The following is a 26738-nucleotide window of genomic DNA, read 5'->3' as shown; positions in this document are numbered from 1 at the left end:
CGCTCTGAAAGCAATGAACGCATAGTCATCTCCAAGATCCATGTTGATTATTTTTGCAACTCTCTTCTAGAATCCCTTAGCACTGAACTGGTCCTAATCAAGTGGAGTTATTTTTAGCTGTTTCTGCCTGGGAAATGGGCAACAACTCTATTCTGTGTGTTTGTGCTCCCGAATTTGCAATTTTCACCCACTGTCGGTGAGGCCTTACAAAACCAAATCTTCGGTGTTCAGCATAAGGCTTCGGAAGTCACTCCTCAAAAATGTCCTGAATGTTAACTCCTGCAATAAGTGATGTTGATTAGATGAAGTGTCGCTGACTTTTCTGTAATATTTGTGACTTTTACTGGAAAATGTGCATGTGTTAAGAACAGTTCTGATGACCACTTCCCCCAGAATGAACAGATATTGATAGTCAATATCCAGTGTCCAAATGAAGAATGGCTAGTTGAGTGAAGTAGAGAAGAGACTGCTTGTACTGATGTAATCATATTTAGCAAAAATCAGCTAGCAATGGAAGAAAATTGGCAAAGGAAACCCAAGAAAAAAGCAAGAAAACTGTGGTTACCAACATTCTTCATCGTGGTTATAGTGGGAGGCATGGCCTCACTGGAGCAGGATCCATGTATTTATTTATATAGCAATCAAATGCAAGTTTAAGGAAAAACTTTTTTTTTCATTTGACCTATACTTCATTGCGGGTTTAGATGTTTTTTCCTTCCCTATAAACCTGTGGTATTCGTGATTTCTCATGTTAACATGCTTGAAAAACCACAAGAGTAAATAATAAAATAATACTTACCACCAGAAAGCCAAATAGCTGTAGTGGGGATAGAAACCTTTTCCTGCAGGCTGTAAGCTTATGTTGTCCACACAAGATGATATTCAGGTGAATTACATCATTGTGACTTCAAAAATTCCTATTTAGAAAACAAGATATAGATAGATAGACACAGATGGATAGACAGAGACAGATAGATAGATGCTTAAATGCTCAAAATTTCAAAATCCACACCACATTCAAGCCACATTAAAAGACAATAGCGCTACTTAGTGGCCAGTATTGATATTGATGGCAGCTATGCATTAAAAAATTGTACATGAAACTATTCATTAACCTGCTTGTCTTTCTCAATTTCTTCCACTTGCCTCCTTTCTGTTGAAAAGTGAGATCAACTAAGTAATATAGGTCAAGGCTGCTGTGGAGGAAAAAAAAAAGGGCTCTTTGCTAAGTGCAGTCTTTGAAATGGATTTCCACCTGGTGGCTCAAAGGCTCCCATTTTTGGAAAGGTTTTAGAGGAAGGTTATTGATTGATATCTAGTTTGAAAACCCTCAGCTATCACAATAAACTTAGAGAACTGGAGCTTTTGCACTAGAAAATTGTGAACTTTGAGGAGATTTGACTGCTGTCCTACAACAATAGAAGGACTCAGCTTAGTCCAAGTAGATATGTTATTTGAGCTGGGCAGAATAGAGAGGACCAGGTAACTCAAATGTATACTTTGAACTAAGTTAAATTATAGAAGGTACTTCTTATAGCAAAGGGTTGCCAATCTTTGAAACTAGTTTCGGTCATGTACTGAGTGCAAATTCACTGCAAACATTCGAAAGGGAGCTGAATGAGGTCCTGAGTGTGGACAACAATCTCAAATGTCAGGCAGCTAGGTATTGGAAGTACTTGTTTGATCACCTTTGGAATCAGAGAGGAATTTCCCGGAGTTTTTTTTTAAATTGGCCTAAGATTTTGCCTCTCTTAACAGACTTTGTGGATGGTGGGTGGTGACAGGCAGATGGGGTGACAATATAGTCCAGTGGAACAGCTGGTCTTTGTATCTTGAAATGTTCAGTGATGTATTTACAAAAATTTGCAACAATGCAATTAGCACCTTCCATATGTCCAACAGCCAAATAAGTGAGACACCTAAGTACAGGAAAGGTTATAGGGATGATTTTATGTTAGCATTGTAGGTTCATAAAGAGGGACACTTGGTCTCATTTAAATAATTATTTAGCAATCTCTACACAGATTGTAAAGTGTGCTGGGAGAATGGAGTCCATGAGAAGCAGGATATTAGGTAAAGGGGCATATGCATTTCTCTTGTTATTAAAGTGAACAATTTATTGCTGTTTCTGTTATATTTTTGAAAGCTATCAATGGCCTAGAAACAAGGTTGTCAAGGTTATGCTCAGAGATAAAGCAGAGGATCATTTCTATTTTTGATTTGGAGGGGCAACCTCCTCAGAAGTCAGCAGATAAATGCAGTTTCTTAAGTCAGGGAATCATTTTTGCCAATGCAAACTTTTAACACCTCAAAGAAATTTGACAGTATTAGTGTCTGTTGAATTTAACTCTTTCCAGTGTTCTGGTTTTGTATGGGAACAATGCAGATTTCCACCTTAGCCTCCTGTAAGCTCACATGCGATACCTGCTCATCACTAGAAATTTCTTTGGCCCATCTTAAGGCATCATAAGGCAGTGAGAATATTCGTGAATGAAGCAACTTCACATTTCAACAAAATCTTTCTTTGAAGGTGGTTGATCCATATGACCTGTTTGCATGCTGCATTTTTAAAATATTTATTTATAGGATGTGGGCATTGCTGTCAAAATGTATTAACCATCCCTAATTGACCTTGAAAAGAAGGCGAGCTGCCTTCTTGAACCACTGGAATCCTTGTGGTGAAGGTGCTCCCACAGTGTTTTTAGGTAGGAAATTCCAAGCTTATGACTTAGCGATGATGAAACAATATCAATATATTTCCAAGTCAGGATGGTGTGTCGCTTGGAGGGGATCTTCCAAGTGGTGGTGTTCCCATCTATCTGCTGCCCTTGTCCTTCTAGATGGTAGTCATGGGTTTGGAAGAGCTGTCTAAGGAGCCTTGGGGCGTTCTTGCAGTTAATCTTGTAGATGGCACACACTGCTGCCACTGTGTGTTGGTGGTGGAGGGAGTGAATGTTTATGGATGGGGTGCCAATCAAATGGGCTGCATTGTCCTGGATGATGTTAAGCTTCTTGAGTGTTGTGGGAGCTGCACTCACCCAGGCAAGTGCAGAGTATTCCATGACACTCCTGACTTGTTCCTTATGGATGGTGGACAGGCTTTGGGGAGTCAGGAGGTGAGTTATTTGCCACAGGATTCCTAGCCTCTGACCTGCTCACAGTATTTATATGACTAGTCGAGTTTCTGGTCAATAGAAACCCTCAGGATGTTGATAGTGGGAGATTCAGCAATGGTAATACCATTGAATGTCAAGGGGCAATGGTTAGATTTTCCCTTGTTGGAGATGGTCATTGCCTGGCACTTGTGTGGTGAGAATGTTACTTGCTACTTGGCGGCTTAAGTCTGGATATTGTCCAGGTTTTTGCTGCATTTGGACATGGACTGCTTCAGTGTCTGAGGAGTCACAAGTGAACATTGTGTAATCATCAGTGAACATCCCCACTCCCGACCTTATGATGGAAGGAAGGTCATTATTGAAGTAGCTGAAGATGGTTGGGCCTAGGACATCACCCTGAGGAACTCCTGCAGTGATGTCCTGGAACTGAGGTGATTGACTTCCAACAACCACAACCACCTTCTTTTGTGCTAGGTATGACTCCAATGAACAGAGTTTTCCCCCTGATTCCCATTGACTCCAGTTTTGCCAGGGTTCCTTGATGCCACACTCGGTAATGAGCTGAGTGATACTGGAGGAACTCAAACTGAGCATTAATGAGCAGGTTATTTCTAAGCAAGTGCCGCTTGGTGACACTGTTTATGACCCTTTCTGAACATCTAAATCTGATTCTTGCACATCATCACCCACCTCGCCATTTAAAACTCCAGGAATTTTGCCTTTTGCAAATGTTTGGAAAGTAACCTCCTGTTGGACTGTTGCTTTTGTGTTTAATTAGAGTTGAAGTACTTGCAATTTCTGGAATACTTTTTTTGAATGATTTTGAATGATCGTAAGTAAACTGATGGGACTGTAATTGCCTGGGTTGGATTTGAGCTGTTTTTCTTGATTGGAATATACCTGGGCAATTTTCCACATAGCCGGGTAGATGCCAGTGTTGTAGCTGTGCTGGAACAACTTGGCTAGGGCTCCAGTAAGTCCTGAAGCACAAATCTTCAGTACTATTGCCGGAATATTGTCGGGACCCATAGCCTTTGCACTATCCAGTGCCTTCAGTCGTTCCTTGATATCACATGGAGTGAATCGAATTGGCTGAAGATCGACATATGTGATGCTGAGGACCTCCAGAGAAGGCCGAGACTGATCATCCACTTGACATTTCTGGCTGAAGATTGTTGCAAATGCTTCAGCCTTATCTTTTGCATTGACATGCTGGGCTCCCCCATCATTGAGGATGGGGATATTTGTTGACCATCTTGAGTGCTGTTAAAGGTGCACTTGTCCAGGTTAGAGTGTTCCATCACACTCCTGACTTGTCTTGTAGATGGTGGAAAAATTTTGGAGAGTCAGATGCTGAGACACTCACTGCAGAATACCCAACATCTTGTAATCCCAGTATTTATATGGCTAGCCCAGTTATGTTTCTGGTGAATAGGAAATTGAAAGATTTTGATGGTGGGAGGATTCAATAATGGTGCTGTGGTTGAATGTCATGGGCAGGTGGTTAAACTCTCTAACTGGAGGTGGTTATTGCCTGCCACTTGGGTGGCATGAATATCACTTGGTACAGCAGTCTAAGTGTGAATATTGTCCAAGCCTTGCTGCATGCAGGAACAGATTGCTTTGTTATCTGAAGGGTTGCAAATGGAACTGAAAACTGTGCAATTACCAATGAACATTACCATTTTTGGTCTTATGAAGAATGATTATAGACATTGTCCTGAGAAGCTCCTGCAGTGATGTCCTGGCGGCTGAGATGATCAGCCTCCAACAACCATCTTCCTTTGTGCTAAGTATGACTTCAGCCATTGGAGAGTCTTCTCCCTGATTCCATTGACTCCCGTTTTGCTAGGGCTCCCTGATACCACACTCAGTCAAATGTTGCCTTGATGCCATGGACAGTCGCTCTCACCTCACCTCTTGGGTTTAGCTCTTTTGTCCATGTTTGGGCCAAGGCTGTAATCAGGTCTCAAACCAAGTGATCCTGACAAAACCCAAACTGAGCATAAGTGATCGGGTTATTGGTTTCTAAGTGCTGCCTGATAGCATTATTGATGATGCCTTCCATCATTTTGCCGATGATTGAGAAGTAGACTGATCGGGTGGTAATTTGGCCAGATTGGATGTGCCCTGCTTTTTGTGGGTAGGACATACCTGAGTATTTTTCACTTTGTCATGTAGATGCCAGTGTTGTAGCTGTATTCGAACAGAACTGCAGAGCTTTAATCTGATCCATTATTAGTTGGATAGCTCAGGTCTGTCTCTACGCTGTTTCTGTTGTTTAGCATGTATGCAGTCCTGTGTTTTAGATTCACCAGGCTGGCACCTTATTTTAAGTTGCACATTATGCTGCTCCTATTATGCATGGTATGTTTTGGGAGATACTGTGGCCAATTGTACAGCAACAGGAGGGCTTGTGAAACAGCCAGCATTTTACTAGTGTCTTTATGATTGCAGAAATAGGAATCCCACAACCAAAGGAAGAGGCTTAGCAACTGGTAGCAGTATACTAATCTAAACTCCTAACCCACTTGGAAGAATTAAACTTGGAGATTATGGGGTGGCACTCAATACATCAATTAGGAAAGGTGCATGCAGATGGTCAACCTGCATCTCCAGCCAAGTATCCTAATTGCTAGCTTTTTCCATCGTCTATCAATGTGCTACACAATCTGCCGTCAGTAAAACTAGACCAGCAGAGCATGAAATATTTTACTTAGTGAAATGTGTTTTAAGGACTGTCTAGCCAATGGCAATAAACACTACTTCCTTTCATGTTTCCAGCCTGCAGTATGGGATTATGTGGGCTTCCACCTCACAACATGAAGCAGCTACAAGCATCAGTACAGTTGGCAGCAGAAAGCAAATGTTATGGACAGGGGAGGACAGATAAACCAAAAACCCCATTCCCTTCTCTTTTGTCCATAATCAGTGTGGTTAATTTATTTTTGAAGAAGTAAATGGGTGTGTTTCTGAACCCCTGTTAGTATGTGGTCAATTTTAAAAGTACCAGCACAAACCTTTGTGGATTTAAAGAAAGAGGATTACTTACTCGCACACTCACCCCAAAAGATCTAAATGTTATGTCAGTCACACAACACACACTCAAGAAAGATACAATTAAAAATAGTACACTTCTACAAGTATAAGCCAAGAGAATAGTTAATAGTTTTGCCTGTCTTTGCAAAACCAGTGAAGAAGGAAGCTTTTTCCCACTCTTGAATTGTAGTTCCAATAAGCTGGGGTCAGATTTCAAACTTACTGCAGGATTCCTTCTTTGAGAAAAATGTTCAGCTGGTTGTGAAGTCAGGCACTTATGGCTGTTGTATCAGGAAGTCCAATTTCTTTACAGCTGAACTCAACGCTTTGAAATCTGGCTGGGAGGCTTTTTAAAGGGCTTTTAATCCTGGAATCCTCTCAGTTATTAAAAGGCAAAGGTGGCACAGCCTTTTTCTGCAGTTTTTGTCTTATCGGTGCTGGTCTGCAGACCGCCCCCAGGTCCCCTTTGAGTTTTAGGATAAAGGGATTTCGGTATTAAAGAAGCAGTTTCAGTCACATGGCCATTGATATACAATAGAAGATAGAAGGTGATCTTTCACACTTAACTTGTGGATAACTGGTCTCATCAGCTTTACTTTGTTACATTGCAAACCTGGGGATATAGAGTCTAGGGACAGAGTTTTCCAAGCCCGCTGGTGGCGGGCGTGATAGGTGATATGCGCGGAAAATATGGCGTGACCTGCTGCACAACAGCATGAAGGTAGGTCTTGATCGCCTGCTCAGCTGCTGATGGCAGGCGGCATTTCCTGCCATCAGTCATCGGGGAGCTAATTGTAATACATCAGCATGTAATTAAAAGGCCATCCCGCCAGGCTCTTGGAACCCCACCGTATTGTCCGTCCATGTCGGCAGGAAAGCATGCCGAGGTGTTTCACAGCAGCATGCAGGCTACGTGCATTTGGCGGTTTTCATTTTGGGGGAACTGAGGTGAGTGAGTAGCAGCATCCTCCACAGTTTACCCGTTGTTTACAGACCTCGGGGGCGCCGGGGGGTGGAGGCACCGGGGATGGGGGTGCCGGGGGGTGGGGGCAATTGATGCCTAGCCCTGAAGGGTGTCCAGGGGCAAGGGCTGGCCAGCCTCAGAGGCCACCATTGTCGGTGGGGGATCAAGTGCTGCCCTGGCGTTGCATCTCGCGCACAGGCAATCAAGATGGGGGGCAGGGTAATCGAGTGAAATGGCCACGCATCAGGGACACGTGTATAAACTGACCATGCCTGTGCAACTGAGACACATCAGGCACAGCCACAGTGATATGATTGGGGTCAGGCTCCTAGCCTGCCCGCCCATGCAAACAACGTGGAGTCACCAAAGGGCCACCAAGCGCTCCATACCTTATATCCCCCGCCCCCCCGACACCGACTTCGATTCCGCCACCACTTTATTGGACCGCAGAGCGGTTGGACTGCACACGTTGTACAATCTCCTCGCCAGCGCTGGCCGTGTAGGAATCACTGCTGGAGGCGCTCACAGCCTCTTGCAATCTCAGCATCCCAGTTTGGGCCAGTGTCCCCCATGTCGCAGGTTGATAGAGCAGCCATGCAGCGCACTCATATCTGGCCACCGGGGGGTGACCAGCGGTCACACAGGGCCATGAAAGGTGCTAAGTATAGCCATGTCTCTTTCTTTCATGCTGCAGGAGGACCACGTCAGGATCATGGATCCTGGTGACCTAGCTGTATGCTTGATGGCCTACAGAGACTGTAGAAGACGGAGGAGAGAGCAAAGCTGTGCAAAGGCAGGAGAAGCAACCTCATGCAGAAGTGGCAGCAGGGGCTGCCCAGGAGCGACAGGGAGCCGTGGCAGGTCGGCCTAGTGACACCCAGGGTCTATAGACACTGCCTGCCATTCCTGCAGATAACTGAGAACCAGTGTCGCTGATGACTGTGCATGCCTAGGGACCTGGTGGCTCACATCTGCCACTTACTGCAGGACTTGGCACCAACAGTACATGGAGGGCATCGATACCAGTGGCTGTGAAAGTGACCATGGCACTCAATTTCCATGCCAGTGGCTTCTTTCAGTGCTCCACAGGTGGTCTCTGTGGGATTTCACAATCCCCCATCCACAAATGCATCCACGAGATCGCGGGTGCCAGATTCTCCACAGCACACAACTTTGTGCATTTCGCCTGGGACCGGGACAGCCAGGATGCAAGGGTCATTGGATTCACCTTGATCTCGGGACTGCATTCATGTGGCGCTCAGGTCTCTGTCGCTACACTCAGTGGACTTCATCAACCGCAAGGGCTTCCACTCACTGAACGTGCAGCTGGTGTGCGACCACCAGAAACACATCCTGCAGGTGTGCGCATGGTTTCCAGGAAATGTGCGCCATGCCTACATCCTGAGTCGCTCGCAGATCCCTGCAGTCTTCCATGGTCCATAGATGCTGCAGGGCTGGCTCATTGGGGACAAGGGCTATCCACAGAGGCCGTGGCTGAAGACACTTGTGCGGTGGCCTCAAACTGCAGCAAAACAATGCTATAATGAGGCTCATGCAGCAGCTTGCAACTTGGTGGAACAGACCATCGGAATGCTGAAAATGCGGTTCCGGTGCCTAGACCGGTTTGGTGGAGCCCTGTAATACAGTCTGCAGGAGGGGTCATGCATCGTGGTCATCTGCTGTGCCTTTTACAATCTGGTGCTGCAACGGGGAGAGGGGCAGGCTGAGGAGGAGATGGAGGAGCTGGAGGTCTCCTTCGATGCGGAGGACACCGATGGGGATGAGGGTGAGGGGATCCTCAGTGGTGACAATGACAGGGATGAGACTTTCACACTGGCTAGACAAGTCAGGTGCGCTTGGGAGGCCCTCATAGCTGCCAGATTTGTGGAGGATGATGACAACATGCAGTGAGGAGACCCCGTAGATCCTCACATCACAGTTGTGAACGTTTGACTCCAGTCTGGCTTATGGCAGCGCCAACACCCACTGTGAGAATGCTCCTGTCATGGAGATGCAGTGGAGGCCCTAATAGTTGCTCAATCGCAGGAGGATGATGACAACATGCAGTGAGGACACTCCACACATAGCCTCTGAGAATGTCTGACTCCTGTCTGGCTGAGGGCAGCTCGGTTGCGCTCCATGATCAGGGCCATCTCACAGACGAAGTCATGAAACTTAAGATGCATCTGATGCTGTGTCCACCATCAGCACCTCAGCCCTTCAGAAGCTGGTGCACAGCATCACTGGCCACAGATGCTGGTGTGATAGGGGCCAGCCCCACCTTAAAGGTGCTGAGTGCACACAGAGAGAATGAGAGAACTCTGTGGTGCCTGCCCACTACATTCTGGCAGCAATGACCAGCACCGCTGAGGTGTAGGCATCAGTAATGTTTCCAGGGTGTGAGAGGCTGGACCATCACTGTGGCCTGAAGGCTGCACAGAGCACAGGGAAGAGGCCCTGGACTGAGACACCTGCCTTTTATCTTGTGCAGAAAAGTTTCACAACTGAGTGACGAGAACACTACTCATCAGAACAAGGAGTCACAGGCAGGGTGATATTCTTAGGAGTTTATTGACAATAGTGAACAGTATGTGCAAGTGATCAACACCCGTGTCCAGGCTGTGCAACTACTTTTATCTAGCTTTCCTAGCCCTGTCGCTACGTCTTGGTGCTCCCCGGACATGCACAGCAGAGGTGGAGGCAGCCTGCTGACTGTGACGTCTGTGTTTACTTTGGTAGGCTTCCACTGGCGGGCCGAGACTTGGTGGGCCCCAGCCTGCTTTCGGGGTCCTGCTGTGTGGCAGTGGCACCCTCCTCAGCCTGTGAAGCTGGAGCTGCAGAGGTCACAGGAAGAAAGGATTCGATGAGCCAGTCACTCCCAGAGTCACCTGGGTGGATGGCTCCGGAGTGTGCACCTGCTGATCCTCCTCTGTATGGGTGCCTGAGGGCACCTGGTTGACTCCATGAGTGGAAGGTGTAGCTGGAGTGAGATCGAGCTGCCCAGCACCCCCTCTTGTGTACACACTGGTGGAGATAAACTATGGCATCAGCGATGGAGTAAAGCCCACGCAGCAATGCAGGAGTGATGTTCTGGACCAAGGTCTCCATGGCGGCCACCATCCTGCCAGTGTTAACCTCAGTGCGTTGCAATGCTAACGCTATCACCTCAGTCTGAAGACGGATGGATTTTTCCATTGTGCCTTGCAATCTGAGGAGTACAGCGGACATCCTTTTCTGTTGCTCCCTAGCCTGCCTTTGCAGCTCCAGCAACTGTGAGATGATCAAGTCCAGGGGCTCGCCATCTGATTTGGACTCAGCAACGTTCTGGCCTCCAGCAGTCCTCCGAGTGCTGGGGACCTGGTAAGTCCCTGCCTCCGCCTGCTGTGGATCAGGAAGTGTGATGTGCTCACCAGATTGTGATCCCGAGGCTACTCTGAAGCTAGGTCCCACCAAGGTGTGTGTCTCTGCGCTGGTGGACGGCATGGCTGTGACGGGACTTCAGGGAGGGTGCCTTCATATTCTTCTTAAGAGGTTTCTTTGGGGCTTGCTTGGAGGCCCTGGGTCATGGATTCTGTCATCTGTTTGGCAGATGTACCTGTAAAAGCAAGTGGAGATAATTAGTGCATGGCAGTGGCCTGTGAAAGAGGACACATCACTCACGGTATGTTTGTCTGATGGATGTTGCACTGCTGGATCCTCACTTGGTGGAGCAGCGTTGACCTCACCGTCAGCACAGGACTGGTCCCGATCATCGCCGGCCAGCTGAATAGCTGTGTTTTCGAATTCTGTCAGAACTTTGATCTCTGGCATCCCTCTACCTGTCTGCAACCCTTCCTTCCTGTTGTGAGCCAGTTTGGCTTGCATGGTTAGAGATGAGGAGAGTGTATCAGGACGCCTGCCTGGCCAGATGGTAAGTATGCCTGGCCTGTGTGGGTGGTAAGTGGTTCCATGGAAGCATGGATGGGATGAGGAAAATGATGGTGTGTGAGAAAGAGTGAATGGTGATGTCCCTTGCACTGGCAGTGAGTGAGGGCTCTGTGGATGTGTGATGGGTTTGTGAGTGTGTGAGTTGGGAGTGATGAAAAGAGTGACTTACCCTGGCAGAATGGAGGAGATCATTCATCCTTTTGCGGCACTGTGTGGCTGTCCCCCTCTGCAGGGCATTTGCACTGACCACCACCTCCCAAGCCGGGTTGGTGACTTTGTTGCCCATCCCGCGGCCAGAGCGGGGGTAGAGCACATCCCGGTGGACCTCCACGGCATCCAGCAGTCGCTCAAGGGACCCATCGATGAAGCGGGGAGCTGCAGTCTTTTTGCCTTTGATGGCCTGTGTCTCCCGGGCAGCGGTGGTAAGCTGGTAGCGAGGAGCACTTTGCTGGCGGCTGCCTTTTAAAGATGGTGGCTGGTGTGATGCAACAGCGGGGTGATGGCGGGCGGGTGAATGAAAGTCATGGAAACTGCGTGTTTCCTAGGAATTAATAAATAATGAGGTGGGCTCAGGATGACATGGCGAGAAAACCATTTTTGTTGGCGGGCAGGACTCCATTTTACTGACCCACTTAGTGCAATTCTGGGAAAATTCCGCCCTAGGAATCCATTGACTATATGCATTGGAGTAAGCTTCAAATAAAGGCAGGTGTGACTTCCACAAAGGAGTGCTGTTTAGGCATATTCATTCAAGGAGGAGACACCCACCCAGTATGATTCAACTTGGAACTTTCTGGAAGCTTGATAGTCTGGGTTGAAGTTGCAATGGTCACCTGACCCCCTTGGCAGCCATCTTAACAGTTCATCCGTGTCCATTTTTAAATAAATAAAGTGCTAGAAGCTTCCATACAAGCACAGTCCATGTTTAAATTTATGAATACAACATACCTTTACTGGGCATGACACAAACTTGAAACTCAATTGTTAAGTTTCAGGATTGATACCATCGAGGACCTGCATGCAAAAGAATCTATTATGGGAGCATGGCCAGTTGATTGTTTTTTTTTAGCTAAAAGGATATGGAGCCAAGGCCGGAGGATGGAGTTAAGTTATAGATCAGCCATGATCTCATTCAATGGTGACACAGGTTCAAGGAGTTAAGTGGTTTATTCATGTTCCTATGACACTCTGGACCTGTCTAGACCACGTTCCATATGGTTCCTTATGGTGGCATTATTCTTCTTATATTTTCTTTCTACTGAAGTTCTTAGATTCACCGCTAGTGTAATCAACCACAGCTTACCTAATGCCCAAGATCCATCTATTTAAGACAGAACGCCTTGAAATAATGACGTGACTGTTGACTGGTGTCGAGTAAATGCATTGTGGAAGTTTTCAAGAGACTTGTAAGCTCATGCAAAAATATTTCTGATGGTCAAATACAATCCAGACTTTGATGGAAAGGAAGCTTTCCCATTCATAAAAGCCATAGAATTGATTAAGAGAGCTATATGGTCACATGGCTTCTATCAGTTAGATTCTTGGACAGGCAGTCATTTTGAAAATAAGTGAAAAGCTCTCTTTTGTTCCTGGTTTTTGTCCTTAAAAGAATGATGAACAAAAGTTTTTTGCCCTGACAGACATTGCATTGATAACCTGATATATGCACTGGTGCACAACATGCCATCTGATCTCTGAAAAATGAGGCAGTTTGAAAAGGAGCCAGAGGCATGTGCATTCAAGTCAGTATTGACTTTCTGTATTACAAGCAGAGCTGTCCCAACTGTTACAGATTTGGAGGCCTGATTGTAAGAGCTGCCAAGTTCCAATCATGTATCCTTGGTGAAGTGCAGGCAGCAAAGATTAATCTTTTTAGCTTGCCCAATTAACAGTTATGTTGAATCTAAACCTGCCTCATTGGGTAGGAATGAGTTTTCTGAGCCCACTTCAAATGCAAACCTCTACCTGTAGACCAGTTCCTAAATTTCTAGCTCCCTGGAGGCATGCAAAATTGCCATGGAAACACTGTTGCAATCCCCATGGGGAAGACATAAACCAAAATAACTAAAATCACCAAACGACCCACAAATGAATAAATTACTAACTTATTGTAACTTTTACCTTAACACAAATCAGAATCAACACAAATTACACATAAATTAACAAGCAAATTATACTTCAAATAAAAGGTAGATTTCACTTTGAACAGATGAAGCAACAAAGATAGTCTTATGCAACCACAAGCATTCGCATCATTTCCCACACAAGTGTGGCAGCACATAGCTGCACAGTTCCACAAATGTGTTTCTTTATTCATACAGGGTAGGTTAGGAGTCCTATCTGATACCTTCAAGTGTCACAGATCTGATTATCATCAACAAGGCACACTTCTATGAACTCTCTCTCCCTCTCTGTGATAGTCCTGATGATGTAGCTTTCCAAAGTTCCTTTTCAACCGACAAACCAATAATATCCTGGTTCATGGTTTGGCCACTTCTGGGAAAACACCCTGCCCTTTAGCATCTTTGATACATTTTGTGCAACCACAAGTATTAGCATCACTCCCTGCGCAAATGTAGCAGCAGCTTCACAGTTTCACAATATGCTGTTTTTTATTCGTGCAGGTCAAGTCAAGTCAAGAGTCCTGTCTGACATCACACTTCTACAAAATCTCTTTCCCTCATATCACAACAGTGCTGATGATGTAGATTTCCAGAGTTCCTCTTCAACCAGCCAACCAATAACACCCTGGTTTACATTTTGGCCACTTCTGGGAAAACACTCAGCTCTTTAGTGTCTCTGAGCTATTCACACAGCTTTCCATATTTTACACCTTTCAGCCAGCTTCCACAATGCCTCAGAGAGCTCCTTTCTCCTTTTTTGACAAACAGAAAAAACTGACCTCTTCCTGAGAGTGATTTTCTTCTTCTCTCCACAAGAATTATGTATGTGCCTCTTTCTGTCCCTGTCTGCTTTCTCTTTGTGTCTGCACCTATGCCTTCATGCTCCAGTACCTCTGTTTGTAGCTCTCCTTTTGTCTGCAGCTCTCTTTTGTGTCTCCCTGCCACACAGTTTCTTAACTTCCTTCCTGTCGGTACTGCTGCGAGGTCAAGCATTGCCACATAACATGGACCAGTATTTATTATCCACAAAAATTAAAATTAATCCCTTTACAATCAATGTAAACTCCTAAAAGTCCTTTTCAAACATCCCTTTACAATTTAGGATCATTTTCAATTTTGCGTTCTTTTCCATGAGTTAAACATTTGGTTTTCTTTTTCAGGAGACGTGGGTTTAACACTGCCTCCTTTTGTGCAGGCAGTTCATTCTCCTATTGAGTAAAATCTTCTTTAACTGCATTAAGAACTTTGTTCAGGCTATGTCGATGTTCAGCTAGGAAAGCTTGACATGTGTTTTTATTTAATTCCCAAATTTCCTTAATTTCTTTTTTGTTTTTTATGCCCTTATTGCGTTTGAGCTTTGTCTAATCCCTCTATAGCAAGAGCAATTGCCTCTTCATTTTGAAGTTTGAATTTACACTCCAGAACACGTATCCTTCCTTGCAACTCTATAATGTTAGCACGTTTTCCCTCTTTTTCATCATTAACTTTGAGTACAGTTGCTAGCTGCTTTGCCTCATCTTATTCATACTTTTTCTGCATTTTTAATTTAGTTGGCTTTACATCATTTCCAACTGCCATTAAATTTTCCTTTCCAGCCTGATGCTCCAATGTCATTTTTAAATTAACAAGCTCAGTTTCTGATTCTGTGGATACATCTTTAATTGAAACATTAATTTTCACAGCAGATTTACAGAAAGTCATAGATTCTTTTAAGTCACTCAGCTTTTCCTGTACAATTTCAGATTCAGCAGCCTCAGTGACCTTTCCTGAAACCACTGGAGATGACAGTACCATATCCCCAGCCAAGTAATTTCCTAATAAGAAATCTACACATGGTCAATAGGCAAATTAGGAACAACACCAACAATTACAGGACCAGTAACTAAGGCACATTTCAAATTAACTCTATACAAAGCCGTGGGTAAATAGCTTCCATTGATCTCCTGAACTAATACCTTGGCATTCATTGAGCTATTTGGGGGTCATATCATGTCATTGGCCAAATTCAGTAACTGTGTCACCCCTGTATCATTAAGGGTAACAACTGATGTGCCTGCCTCACTGGACAAAAGGAAGGACCCTATACTCTCACTCCTATAATTTCCTTTCCCCTGATTCATTCTATCTGTAAACATAGGAGAAACAACCGGCATGCCATAAGTTTTATCCGCTAGGATGGTCTTTTGTGGAGGGGCACTGTGCAACTCTATAAATGCTACAGGTTTGTTTTTCCACTTCCAACATTCAGCCTTCACATGTCCTTTCTTGTGACAAAGTAGTTCCCTTGAACTAACCCTGTCCTCCGATACTTCACTTCTACTAACCCGAGAAGGGTCTGGGTCTTTACCTTTTTCCCCTTTCTCAGCAGGGTCTGACCTCTGCTCATCAACAACCTTCCTCTCATTCCAGTTTCTCTTGAAGCTTCCAAAATAGGGACTGTCACTAATTATCTTATGAGCTAACTCATAATCATCCGCTATTACCGAGGCTTCCGTTATCTTCTGAACTTTATGGTCTTCCAGGTGAGGCTTTAACCCCAAAGGGACACTATTATTGAATTCTATTGTTTTATCAATATAAACCATTTCCTTTTCCCTGGCAAATTCTACATATGTCTGGCATGTTCACTTTCTCAAATTTCTAAATTTCTGCCTGTAGGCCTCTGGCACCAACTCATAAACATTGACTACAGCAGTCTATACATCCTTGTAATCACATGAATGCTCTGCTGAAAGAGATGAGTGCACCTTCAATGCCTTCCCTACCAAAACACTCTGTAGGAGCATAGCCCAGTGTTGTTTTGGCTAATTCAGATTTGTGACAATTTCCTCAAATGTACTCTACTCCCTCCCCACTACATTTAGGTACTGAGTGCAAATTCCTTGCCAAATCAAAATTAAGAGGGGTTCTCTCTAAGTCAGCCTCACTTCTCATCAACTCAAATTCTTGTAATTTGAGTTCATATTCCATTTTGAGTTTTTTCATCTCTCTCTATCTCTTTCCCTATCTCCTTCCTCATTACTTTCCTCTCTTGCTAATTTCTAAGTCAATATTTCTTCGTCCTATTCCTTTTCTTTAAATTATGGTCAGTTATACTCAATCACTAATGGAGCTGGTCCTTTCTGCCTTGAGAATGGGTCCCTAGCCAATTCTTCAAGGATCCCACCCCTTTGAGAGGACTAACTGGTGGGTGGATAGACAGAACCACATCACCACATCGTATGCATTGAATTCAGGGCCATAATGAGTAGCAGATGCTTTGGGGTGCTGAATACTATGTTGGATGGATAGAGGGCTGAGCAGATCTCGGGTTTTAGTGGCCCATAATGCAGAGAACTGGTGCGGAATGTGCAGAGTACCCCACTAATATCCCTATAATGCATTGTTTCTTTCAGAAGAAAATATAAATCAAATAAATATAAAATGAAATGATATAAATTATATGCTAATTTTAAAAACGTCACATTTGTGTAACAAGGCCAGTGGGGAGGGGTGGTGCTTTCCTGAGGTTGAGGTTACAGCGGGTTGTTAGGGCAGGTTAGAAGGCGTATTACTCCACACTTGATTGTGCTATACATAGCCAGTTTGTGTTGACAACAGATGCCTTAAATAAGAAGAGCTCCATTCCGTAGCACTTACATCCCTCACCTTGATGAACGTAAGCAAAAATGAAACATCCTGTCAACGCTTTTCATCTTGCACTCATCAGGACAGAATTTCAAAAATACCAGATCTCTTGTGAATCTGTCCTGATAAGTTCAAGATGAAAAGCTTCAGCAGCATGTCTCTCTTTTCAGCAATACTCAAGCTCTGTACAACCAAATGATTATTTAAAAATTAAACAGTTTTATGGTGTGATGGGGAAACAGAGACTCTTTTTGGATCAATGGGATCAGATGAACAAACTGGTTTTCCTATTTGTAACAATTCTGTAATTTCATAAAGATACAAAAGATATGTTTCACTTCATCACCAGACACTAATGGCTTTCTAACTGGGCCTGACAACAGTGCAATATTGTGAATGTAAGGCAAGGGGTAATATTTCTGCACATTTCTATATAAATGATGATATTTCATAATAACAACAGTTTGGTAGTTTTGAAGATGCAGAGAGATTGACTTCATGAGCTTTGACGTAGTACGTGTTTAGCTGAAGAATGTATTAAACGCATTGTTCCAAGTTTGTTGCGAGAACCCTGGCTGACATCGAAAATCAATAACACACATACTCTCATAAAGTAGAAGCACTAATGAATTAGTCCTGTGGGATTTATTTCCACCTAAAACTTGGAAGGAACAGTGTGTCTGTCAGCCGACACTAGATGGCACACACTAAACAGCAACGAAATCGGATATCTAAAAGAAACTATGTAAAAAGTGTTAAAATCGCCAGTAGTGGCAAACGAGTCGAAACCAACACCCAAAGTCATTAAATGTTACTAGAACTTTTAAAAGCAAAAGGTAACAACGCTACCTCTCAAATGGATGTATCTGCAGTCAGATATATTTGCAAATCACCCAACACTACGGATTTCCAAATGTTTCCGGAGTGTACAAATTCGAATGACTGCTGCGGATAATTTACTTGCCAAAAATGCCACAATTCCTTTGGGAATTATGTACTGAATTACCAGAAGAAAATCAGGAAAGAATAATCTCGCTTCATATGTCTTCTTATACTTATGTTTTTGCATTTACTGGAGAGTTACAAATAATAATGTCTTATTTTGAAAATGGATGTTTAATGAACACTATCAGTTATTTATGGTGTGATAAACTTACGTTAGATTGCACAGCTGTAAATGAAGTGTTTGAAAGAAAACATATTTTGAGCTGTCTGATCAACATGTTGCAGAGCTGCAAAATGGAAACGCAACCAGGAAAGTAATACTGAAATTAGACACTGTGGGGCGCAAACGTGGATAGCAACACACCAGTAAGAGTGAGGGAATGTAATGAAACTGTCAGCCTCTGAGGAAAGATACTGGTTGGAACTGGTTAAGATTTTCACTTCAAACTAGATAAAAATAAAAACTATTTTCCTTCGTTCAGTCTACTTTAAAATCAACGCAGAGATACTGTATCCTAGTGATTATTGAGGTCGTTTTTGATGGACAGTGGTTCAAATTAAGGGGCTGAATACGTTAACTTAGAGGTGTGCGTGATCATGTTTGAACAGAGTTTATTTTGATACAAAGTTGAGGGAATCACGGTAAACAGTTAACATATTTCAGTGAAAGGTCTCGAATTTCTTCTAACGAAGAAACGAAGACTTGTCCATCTAAATCCCTTTCTACAGCAGAGCACGTATCCCCGAGACTTTAACCGCTAAAATGCTGTTCGACAAGAGTTTCGGGGTTGTAGATGTATTTTCTGTTAAGATTGATCTGAATTATATTGAAAATAATTGATAAAATAACCAATGACCTTTTGGTTGTATTGAAGGGGTGTGGAAATATAGAATATTAAGTGTACTGTCTATTAGTGTCAATGTTATATTGAAATATAGTCTAGATAGTTTCTGAAAATACCGGTACCGCTAGAAACTGTTTTAGTCATCTTTAATCAAACACATCTTTCGACATTAATTTCCACACATGAGACCGCACTGGTTTCCTCAGCTTCGCTTTATGACTTTCATAAAGGTTATTTTGGTGGTCCCTTAAACTGAATTACAGTATTCAAATCAAAAGTGAAGGCACAAATATTGACCCGTGTGGCATTTTCCAGATAGTTATTTGTCCTGTGCTATTTACAGTATAGTTTCAGACATAAACAGTAACCAATTATATTCCACATTTTGTAACTGATCATTTTCTGTTCCTGTAGAACGCAGGCACTCCCTACAAAAACATGTAAATTCTAAAAATGGGGAACAACATTTAGATAATTTCGTCATAGGCGCCCATGTCTGAAAATGACAAATATCACCAAAAGGCAACAGATGTTTTCTTTCCAAACATTAGAATTTATAATCAAACTTGACAGGCAAAACCTCTCTCCATCCAGAATCACAAATTACAGATTTATTTTCTCTCTCAAGTATAACTGCAAGTCGGCCAATAATTCCTTATCAAATTCCAGAGCTGAAGTTATTAATTATTAATTAAAACTGAGGTGATCTAAAGTTTGCTTTGATGAGATCCGTAATGAATTCTCCATTTCAAAAACTAACATCCAGTCAATTTTAAAATCTGTTTTCAGATACATTCATGGGTATCAAAAATGTTTAATATACATTGAGATTTAGAATCGTTTTGTACATATCTATGTGTATATAATTCGCATTTACAGTAAAATTAACAGAATAAGATTAACAGCCGACAAATTAAAGTGATGGAAAGCCCATTGGCATCGATGAGGAGCTAAATTCTTCAACGAGACTAAACTTCGGATTACAGAACACAACCCCGCCCCTTAAAATTGAGTAAAACGGGGTTTGCTTTACAATTAAGGTACATAAACCACAAGACGGCCACATACTGTTTTCCGTCTCTAATTTTCTCTGGCTGGTATTCTACTTTCTGATGGCAAGACAACATAACATGGCACATGCAGCGATCAAACCTCAATCACAGCCGCCCTGAGGCACCCCTTTAACTCCCTCAAACCTCCGCGCCATGTGTTATTAAGTTTTGCCTGGATCGACATGCTGTTCCTCATGATGATCTAATTTTTTTGTGTGCATACTTTGGCACAACCCACCGGTTAGTTGGCGAGCCGCAAAACGGATGGTTGTCTGGGGCCATGAAATTCCTTCGTGTCGGCTGGAGTGGAGGAAGGGAGCGGGAATGGAGAGGAACTGTCAAACTGCACGTTCCTAGGCATTACGTGAACAAATAGCGAGTAGCCTGGGAGCAGGTTGTGTAACTTTACTAATGTGCCACAACTTTAAAATCCCTTCCTCCTTCTCCACTCCAGACAGTACCAAGAAAATGTGAGGCACTCTATACAGCTGCAACTTTTGGCAAGCCAGCTTTTGATACTCATTACTATATTTTGTGTGTAAATATATATAATGTTTTGAAGAATTACGTTGACTTTTACATTTAAAGTATATTTTATGGAAATATAGACTTTTTGAAAAATATTTTCTGGGGAATTCGCTCGATTTAAAAGATGAATTATCAAACGTTAATGTACCTAGTCAAACTTTTTGGTCTTTACTTGACTTGCCTGGTTCGAGATGTCGATGGACAGCAGCAGCAGCAGCAGCAACAACAGCAGCAAGAACAGGAGAGCTCGGCGGCGGCTCCTTGGCGCCAGCGAATTCAATGGAGAAACAACGGGCGCGTTTATAGTTTGTTGAGCCTGGGCTCCGAATATCAGCCGCCTCAGGGCTCAAGCGGGAGCAACAGCCTCTTCCTGTTGAGTGACAGTGACACCAACAGCACGGCGGGCAGCGGCAGCACCAGGGATACCAGGAGGGGATCCTCAGCCCAGTCCTCACCAACAAACTCCGGTGCCCGCTCAGTCCAACAGCCGGGTGGCACCTCTTTATCCACATCCCAGCAGCGCCCGTCCGGTGCCAGGCGGGCAGGTGCCAGTCAATGGTGGCAAAGCACAAGTAGCAATAGCCCGAGATCTTCCGGAGCCCGGGGCAGGGAAGCCAGCGGGGTGTCTAGGCAAGGAGCTCGGGTGACTCCAGACGCTTCCTCTGTCAACCAAGATATCAGGGAGCCACCTGCAACTGGCCAGAACACGTCGAGCCAGGGTAGTCGCAGGGCTCCCAGTGAGGATGTCATGGCTGGGGATGATCCTTACAACCCCTACAAGCAAACTGATGACAATCCTTACTACAATTACTACGATACATATGAGAGACCCAGGGCTCGGCCCCGCAGACCTGGGTACGGTACCAGGTACTTTCAGCATGGTAAGCCTGTTGCTCAAAGCTAGAATTTAAGAAGAAAATCCTAGTTTTTGTTTCTGGAAATAGAAGCAATTAATTGATTGAAAATACACCCTTAGAATCAGTGTTTGCTTTGATGCCGTACTGAATTAAATCCATGCATTTTTTAATCTGTAGGTTTACCAGATTTAGTCCCAGATCCATACTATATTCAAGTCTCAACATACGTTCAGAAGGTGCACATGTACAACCTTAGATGTGCTGCAGAGGAAAATTGCTTGGCAAGGTACAGTCTACATAATGAGAAACATGTGCCACTCATTCTTGCATCACAATTGCATCCTTAACTCGTTTTCTTCCTTCGCGTTGTAACTGCAACTGCAGTTTCTCTCAGCCCAAGATGTTTAACCATTTAATTCCCTGCCATCTAGATTTCATGCACAAAGTCGAAGATTGCAGGCATCATATTATAATGGAAACGTTATGAAACAGTTGCAGAAAATGATAATATAGCGGTTGCATTTGCGCATCAACTGTAACGTGGGTGTGAAGTGGTTTAACTTGGTATAAATGTTAACCGTGTGCAGTGTAAATTCAGATCAGGATCCGGCCTGAATCCAGAGCCAAAGAGCGTTGATGGAGTAGGTTTAGGGAAAGGCGGCATTAGAGAAGCCTTCGCGGTTGGGTTGGATTAATTTGAGTAATACCGGCCCCATTTTGGGATTAGTGTTCTCTGTGTACGTGTAGGGCATTACATTTCTGGCTTCTACATATTTTATGTTTGAAAAATTTGCATTTCTATCAGCTGGTTTTAACAGAATGCCTAATAACCGAATGCATTTAGATCATTGTTTCTAACCTAAGTGATAGAAATGAAGAATTGAAGATATGAAAGAGTGAGGACTCGCTTGGTTTTCCAAAATTTAGCTAATGTGAAAGTACAATTTAAATAGGGGTTACAATTGTAACCATAGTAGCTTTTACGCATCCAAAGCTTTGATCTTCACAACAGCTCTTGGTTTTCCGATTTGGCTTGTAGCAGGTGAAGAGTGATAGCCTGAAAATGTCACTGTTCATCTGTTGAAGTATAATAAGAGGGTTTTTTTGGATAAACATGAAGTTTACATTTCAGCGTGTGATGATGGCTCCCTCTCTCTCTCTCCAACGTTTCCTTGTAGTTCAGCCTACAGTGGGGACGTCAGGGACTATGATATGCGAGTGCTGCTAAGATTCCCACAGAGAGTGAAAAACCAAGGCACAGCAGACTTCTTACCAAGCCGGCCTCGTTATTCATGGGAATGGCACAGTTGTCATCGGTAAGTGAGAACTGCCGGATAACATGCGCTCGGTCCCATTATGAGGTTTCAAACAGGGTTGTAGATTTCGCAGCAGCCTATTAATGGCATTTGATTACTTTGTTTTCTTAAGGCCATCCTCATATTTGCAGCCAATTTCCCCACCTTTTTCCTTTTTGTTCTCCCTTCATTTGCTCTTATCCACTCTTCCTATCCAACTGGAGGCACATTGGGACTGACGGACCTCACTGGCATGGCGTGCTTAACATGATTTGAGCCCGTAATCCAGGTTGAGATTCCGGTGCAGTACTGAATGAGTCTTTATGCTGAGGTGGACATAAAAGATCCCATAACACTATTTCCAACAAGAGCAGGAAGATTATGTCTGGTGCCCTGGTCACTATTTATGGCTCAACCAACATTACTAAAACAGATGATCTGGCCAATATCATGTTGTTTCTGGGAGCTTGCTGTGTGCAAATTGACTGCCACGTTTCCTACATTATGAACAGTGACTACACTTCAATAAAGCCATGCATTGGCTGAAAAACGTTTTTGGGATGTCATGTGGTCATGAAAAGTGCTGTATAAATGCAAGTCTTTTTAGACCTTCCATTTAAGACAGCTACACTACATCAATCTGCTCTAGATTACAACAATGTAGAACTTCTCCGAGTGTCCAACATGGTCATTAAGCTATTAATGTCATTATCAGGACACAGGACTATAACATACAAATTCAACAGAGCTTGGATAATATGGACATAAAAAAACACAAAAGATCAGGGCACGCAAGGAGGCCAATAAAATGACGGTTCATCTAAGTGCAGCTCTTGTTATTGTTTGAGCAATACGGCATCACACTATGTATGATGAGGTCAGATACTATCAACCTAATGATGTGTGTAGAATGATATCAATGTTAGAAGTGAGTCGTTTCCACCTAAGTGAGTATACACAAAAACACTTATTGGAAATGATGTATTTATTTCCTTATTCCCAAACAAAGACTCAACTTACCCTACAATAACCAGAAGTGGTTTCAGAAACCTTTTCAGCATCTGTCTTTATCACTGAAAATGACATCTGCTTCTTCTGAGTCTTATATTTTCACTTTTTCTTCAGTCCAGTCAGTGGTAATGAAAACATGCATCCATGTGTTAGGGGGAGAGTTTATTACCACTTATTGTTTTAAAATAAATTATACCTTTCTTTATTATTCTTGCTCACACTGCTAACATGAGTGCTGACATTTATTAGCATTTTCATAACATAAATGTTACCTACTTACCACCAGATTGCTCCACAATCAGTCATCTAAAATAAGAAAAAAGACATAGAGGGCTAAAAATACATAAAAATGAACATAAAGATTAATGATGCCAGGAGAATAAATTAAGAACCACAGTGACAGAAAGTACAAGACTTATCAAAATGAATATAAAGAACTAGATTCACACTCTCCTCGAACAATTTTAGGAAAAAAGTCAACTTTCCACACAATAAGATAGAAGAAAATGCTAATGGACTATTTGACCAGGTTTAGCCTTCTGAAAATTGCTCATGTACTAAAAGGGGCTTAAGAAAATTAATGGAACATAAGATTAATTATGAAAAAACAATTTAAGAGTGGGATTAAATCAAAAAGTAAATATTTAAGTTCAGACCCAGAGTTAGACATTTTAAGAGTTAGACCACTTTGAGGTATCACCGTGGGAGTCAGGCCTGTCATAAAGGAGAAAGGAGATAATCAGGATAATACATTCATATTTAGGGTGAGTCCTGACTCCATTTCGAAATGCCCTTGGAATTTAAAGCAAAAGTTCTTACTATCACAAATGTAATCTGAGAAAAAATTTCTTTAAAAAACAATTACCTAAAATTAACGCATTTTCAGTCTTTTTAAGCACATAAGAACAAAGGAAATAGGTACTGGTATAAGTCATTTCTGCCCTTTGAGCCTGCTCCACAATTCACAAGATTATTTTGGCTTTCTATCTTAACTCCACCTTACTGCAGTGTCCCCAAGTCACTTAATTCCCTTAATACCCAAAAATCTATCAACCCCTAGCTTGAATACACTCAATGTCTGAGCACACACAGCTTTCTGTGGTGGAGAATTCAAAAATTCACAACCCAGAGTGAAGAGATTTCTTATTATGGTCCTAAATGGCCGATGCCTAAGTTTAAGACTGTGACTTCATGGGCTAGAATTTTCCCTCTGTTGGGGGAGTTGTGAGAGGGCGGGCACAGACCTGATCGGTGCCCCGATCGGGTCCGCGCCACCATTTTACATGGGTGGGCCAATTAAGGCCCGCCCAGTATGACGCGCAACCGGAAGCGCTGAGCGCTCCCTGTGCGGGCAGGGGAATAGGCTGAGTCAGGGCCTGTGCTCTTTCGTGTATGCGTGCAAAACAGTGCAGAAATCTCCCTGAGGCACAGTGTCACATGAGCTGGGACATGTCAATGAACTTTAATGAAAAAATTTATTTAATTTATAAACCCTTCATGAAACCTCATCCCGCCCATGGATGAGGTTGCATGAAAAATGCGAAGGCCGCCTGGGCTCTTCTCCTGCCCGCCAACCTTAAGGTTGGACGGGAAGCTTTCTCAATAGGCTTAATTAGTTTATTAATGGCCTTAACAGGCCTTTCACAGCTGGGTCGGCTGCACGTCCGCCAAACTGAAAATCTAAATGACGCACGGTGACATCGGGATGCACGCCTGACATCACCCCGTGTCATTTTACACCTCGGCAAGCGGGCCCCACCCCCGCTCGCTGAGCCGAAGATTCAGCCCCATGTTCCAGATTCCCCAACCAAGAAAAACATTATCTCAGCACCTACCTTGTCAAACCCTTGAAAAATTTGATATGTTTCCATTAGGTCACCTCTCCTTCTTCTATATTCTGGGAAATATAGGCCTAGTCTACTCAATTTCTCCTCACAGGACAATCCCCTTATGTCAGGAATCAGTCTAGTGAACCTTTGTTGCACTCCCTCTAGGGCAAGTATGTCCTTCCTTAGATAAGGTGGCCAAAACTGCACACAGTACTCCAGGTGTGGTGTCACCAATGCTCTGAATAATTGTAATAAGACTTCTTTACTCTTATACTCTACCGCCTTTGTGACAAAAGCTAACATATCATTTCCCTTCCTAAATGCTTGCTGCACCTCTTGAATGCAAACATTTCCATCACTCACCATTCAAAAATATTATGCTTTTTTCATATTTCCTAGTGAAGTGGATAACATTACACTTCACCGCATTGCATTCCGTCTCCAATGTTGTTACCTACTCACTTGATGGGCTGGATTCTATGGTGTTCCCACCCCCCCCCCCCCCCCCCCCCCACCACAAACACAGGTGTGTTTTCAGCAGGGTGGACACATAACATATGATGGATGGGCAACCCTGCAGCACCCATATCTGAGCTGGGGCTGCAAGAGCTGCTGATCAATCAGATTGGCCAGCAGCTGTTAAGGTGGGACTTCCTTCCACTGAGGGGCAGAAGTCCTACTCTCTGCTTGTTAAGGCCACTCGTAATATATCACTGCAGGGCAGCCTTGCTTTACGACCAACTGTTCTAACGTGGTGGTGGTGGGGCAAGCAATATGCCCCACCCCTGCCATAACGTTCAGCCCAATCAGTCTGTGCAGCTTCATTGCATCCTCGTCGCTGCTTACTTTCCCACCTAACTTTGTATCATGAGAAAACTTGGATACACTACTCCCAGTCCCCTCATTCAAGTCATTAATATAGAGGCTCAGCAAGCAGCTGAGGCTCGAGTGCTGATCCTTGCAGTACATTTCAAGTTAGAACCTACCAAACCGAAAATGTCTTGTTTATTTCTACTCTCAGCTTTTTGTCCATTAGATAATCCTCAATCCATCCTAATATATTGCCCCAATCCCATGTATCCTAATTTTGTATTAAACTTCTTGTTTGACACCTTACTGAATTACATTACATCCACTGGTTGCTCCTTCTCCATCTTAATGGTTACATCCTCAAAAAACAACAGATTTGTCAAACATGATTTCCCTTTCACATATCTAAATTTATACAGCTTATTCATATTATTTTATAACTGCCCCATTATCACGCCCCTAATAATAAATTCCAGCATTTTGCTTACTACTGATGTTAGGCTAATTGGTCTGTAGTACCTAGTTTTCTCTCTTCCCTATTTCTTAAATAATGGGATTATATTTGCTACCTTATAATCATTGGAAACTGTTCTAGAATCTAAGGAATTCTGGAGGAACAAAACCAATGCATTCACTATCTCTGCAGTATCTCTTTTAAAACCCTGGGATGCAGGTTGTCATGTCCAGAGGATTTGTTGCTATTTAGTCCCATTAATTTCTCCTGTACTATTTCTTAGCTTATAGCGATTTCTTCTTTAAGTACCTCATGC

General features: G+C 43.3%; 2 protein-coding genes across 5 annotated transcripts in view; one reads left to right on the top strand and one right to left on the bottom strand.

Annotated features, from left to right (window-relative positions):
* LOC144695752 (zinc finger protein 474-like) overlaps nt 1–20404 on the bottom strand; it is a 64806-nt gene extending 44402 nt beyond the window's left edge. For 3 of the 4 annotated variants that reach the window (XM_078566727.1, XM_078566742.1, XM_078566750.1), the window contains exons 1-2: nt 19877–20097; nt 800–917 (exon numbers count right to left, since the gene is read on the bottom strand). The gene's annotated coding sequence lies outside the window, so the exon portion shown is untranslated. Of the gene's footprint in view, nt 1–799; nt 918–19876; nt 20098–20314 lie in introns of those variants that run through there. The other variant, XM_078566734.1, reaches the window with a different exon arrangement.
* The window catches only part of lox (lysyl oxidase), a 37881-nt gene continuing 31332 nt past the window's right edge, over nt 20190–26738 (top strand). The window contains exons 1-3 of the mRNA XM_078566716.1: nt 20190–21047; nt 21201–21309; nt 22202–22339. Coding sequence (XP_078422842.1) covers nt 20291–21047; nt 21201–21309; nt 22202–22339 — 1004 coding nt within the window. The 5' untranslated portion in view covers nt 20190–20290. The remainder of the gene's footprint in view (nt 21048–21200; nt 21310–22201; nt 22340–26738) is intronic.

The sequence above is a fragment of the Cetorhinus maximus genome, chromosome 2 (assembly GCF_964194155.1).
Source record: "Cetorhinus maximus chromosome 2, sCetMax3.hap1.1, whole genome shotgun sequence".
Lineage (NCBI taxonomy): Eukaryota > Metazoa > Chordata > Chondrichthyes > Lamniformes > Cetorhinidae > Cetorhinus > Cetorhinus maximus.
The sequence above is the reverse complement of the archived record's forward strand: the minus strand, read 5'-3'. Positions and strand labels throughout refer to the sequence as shown.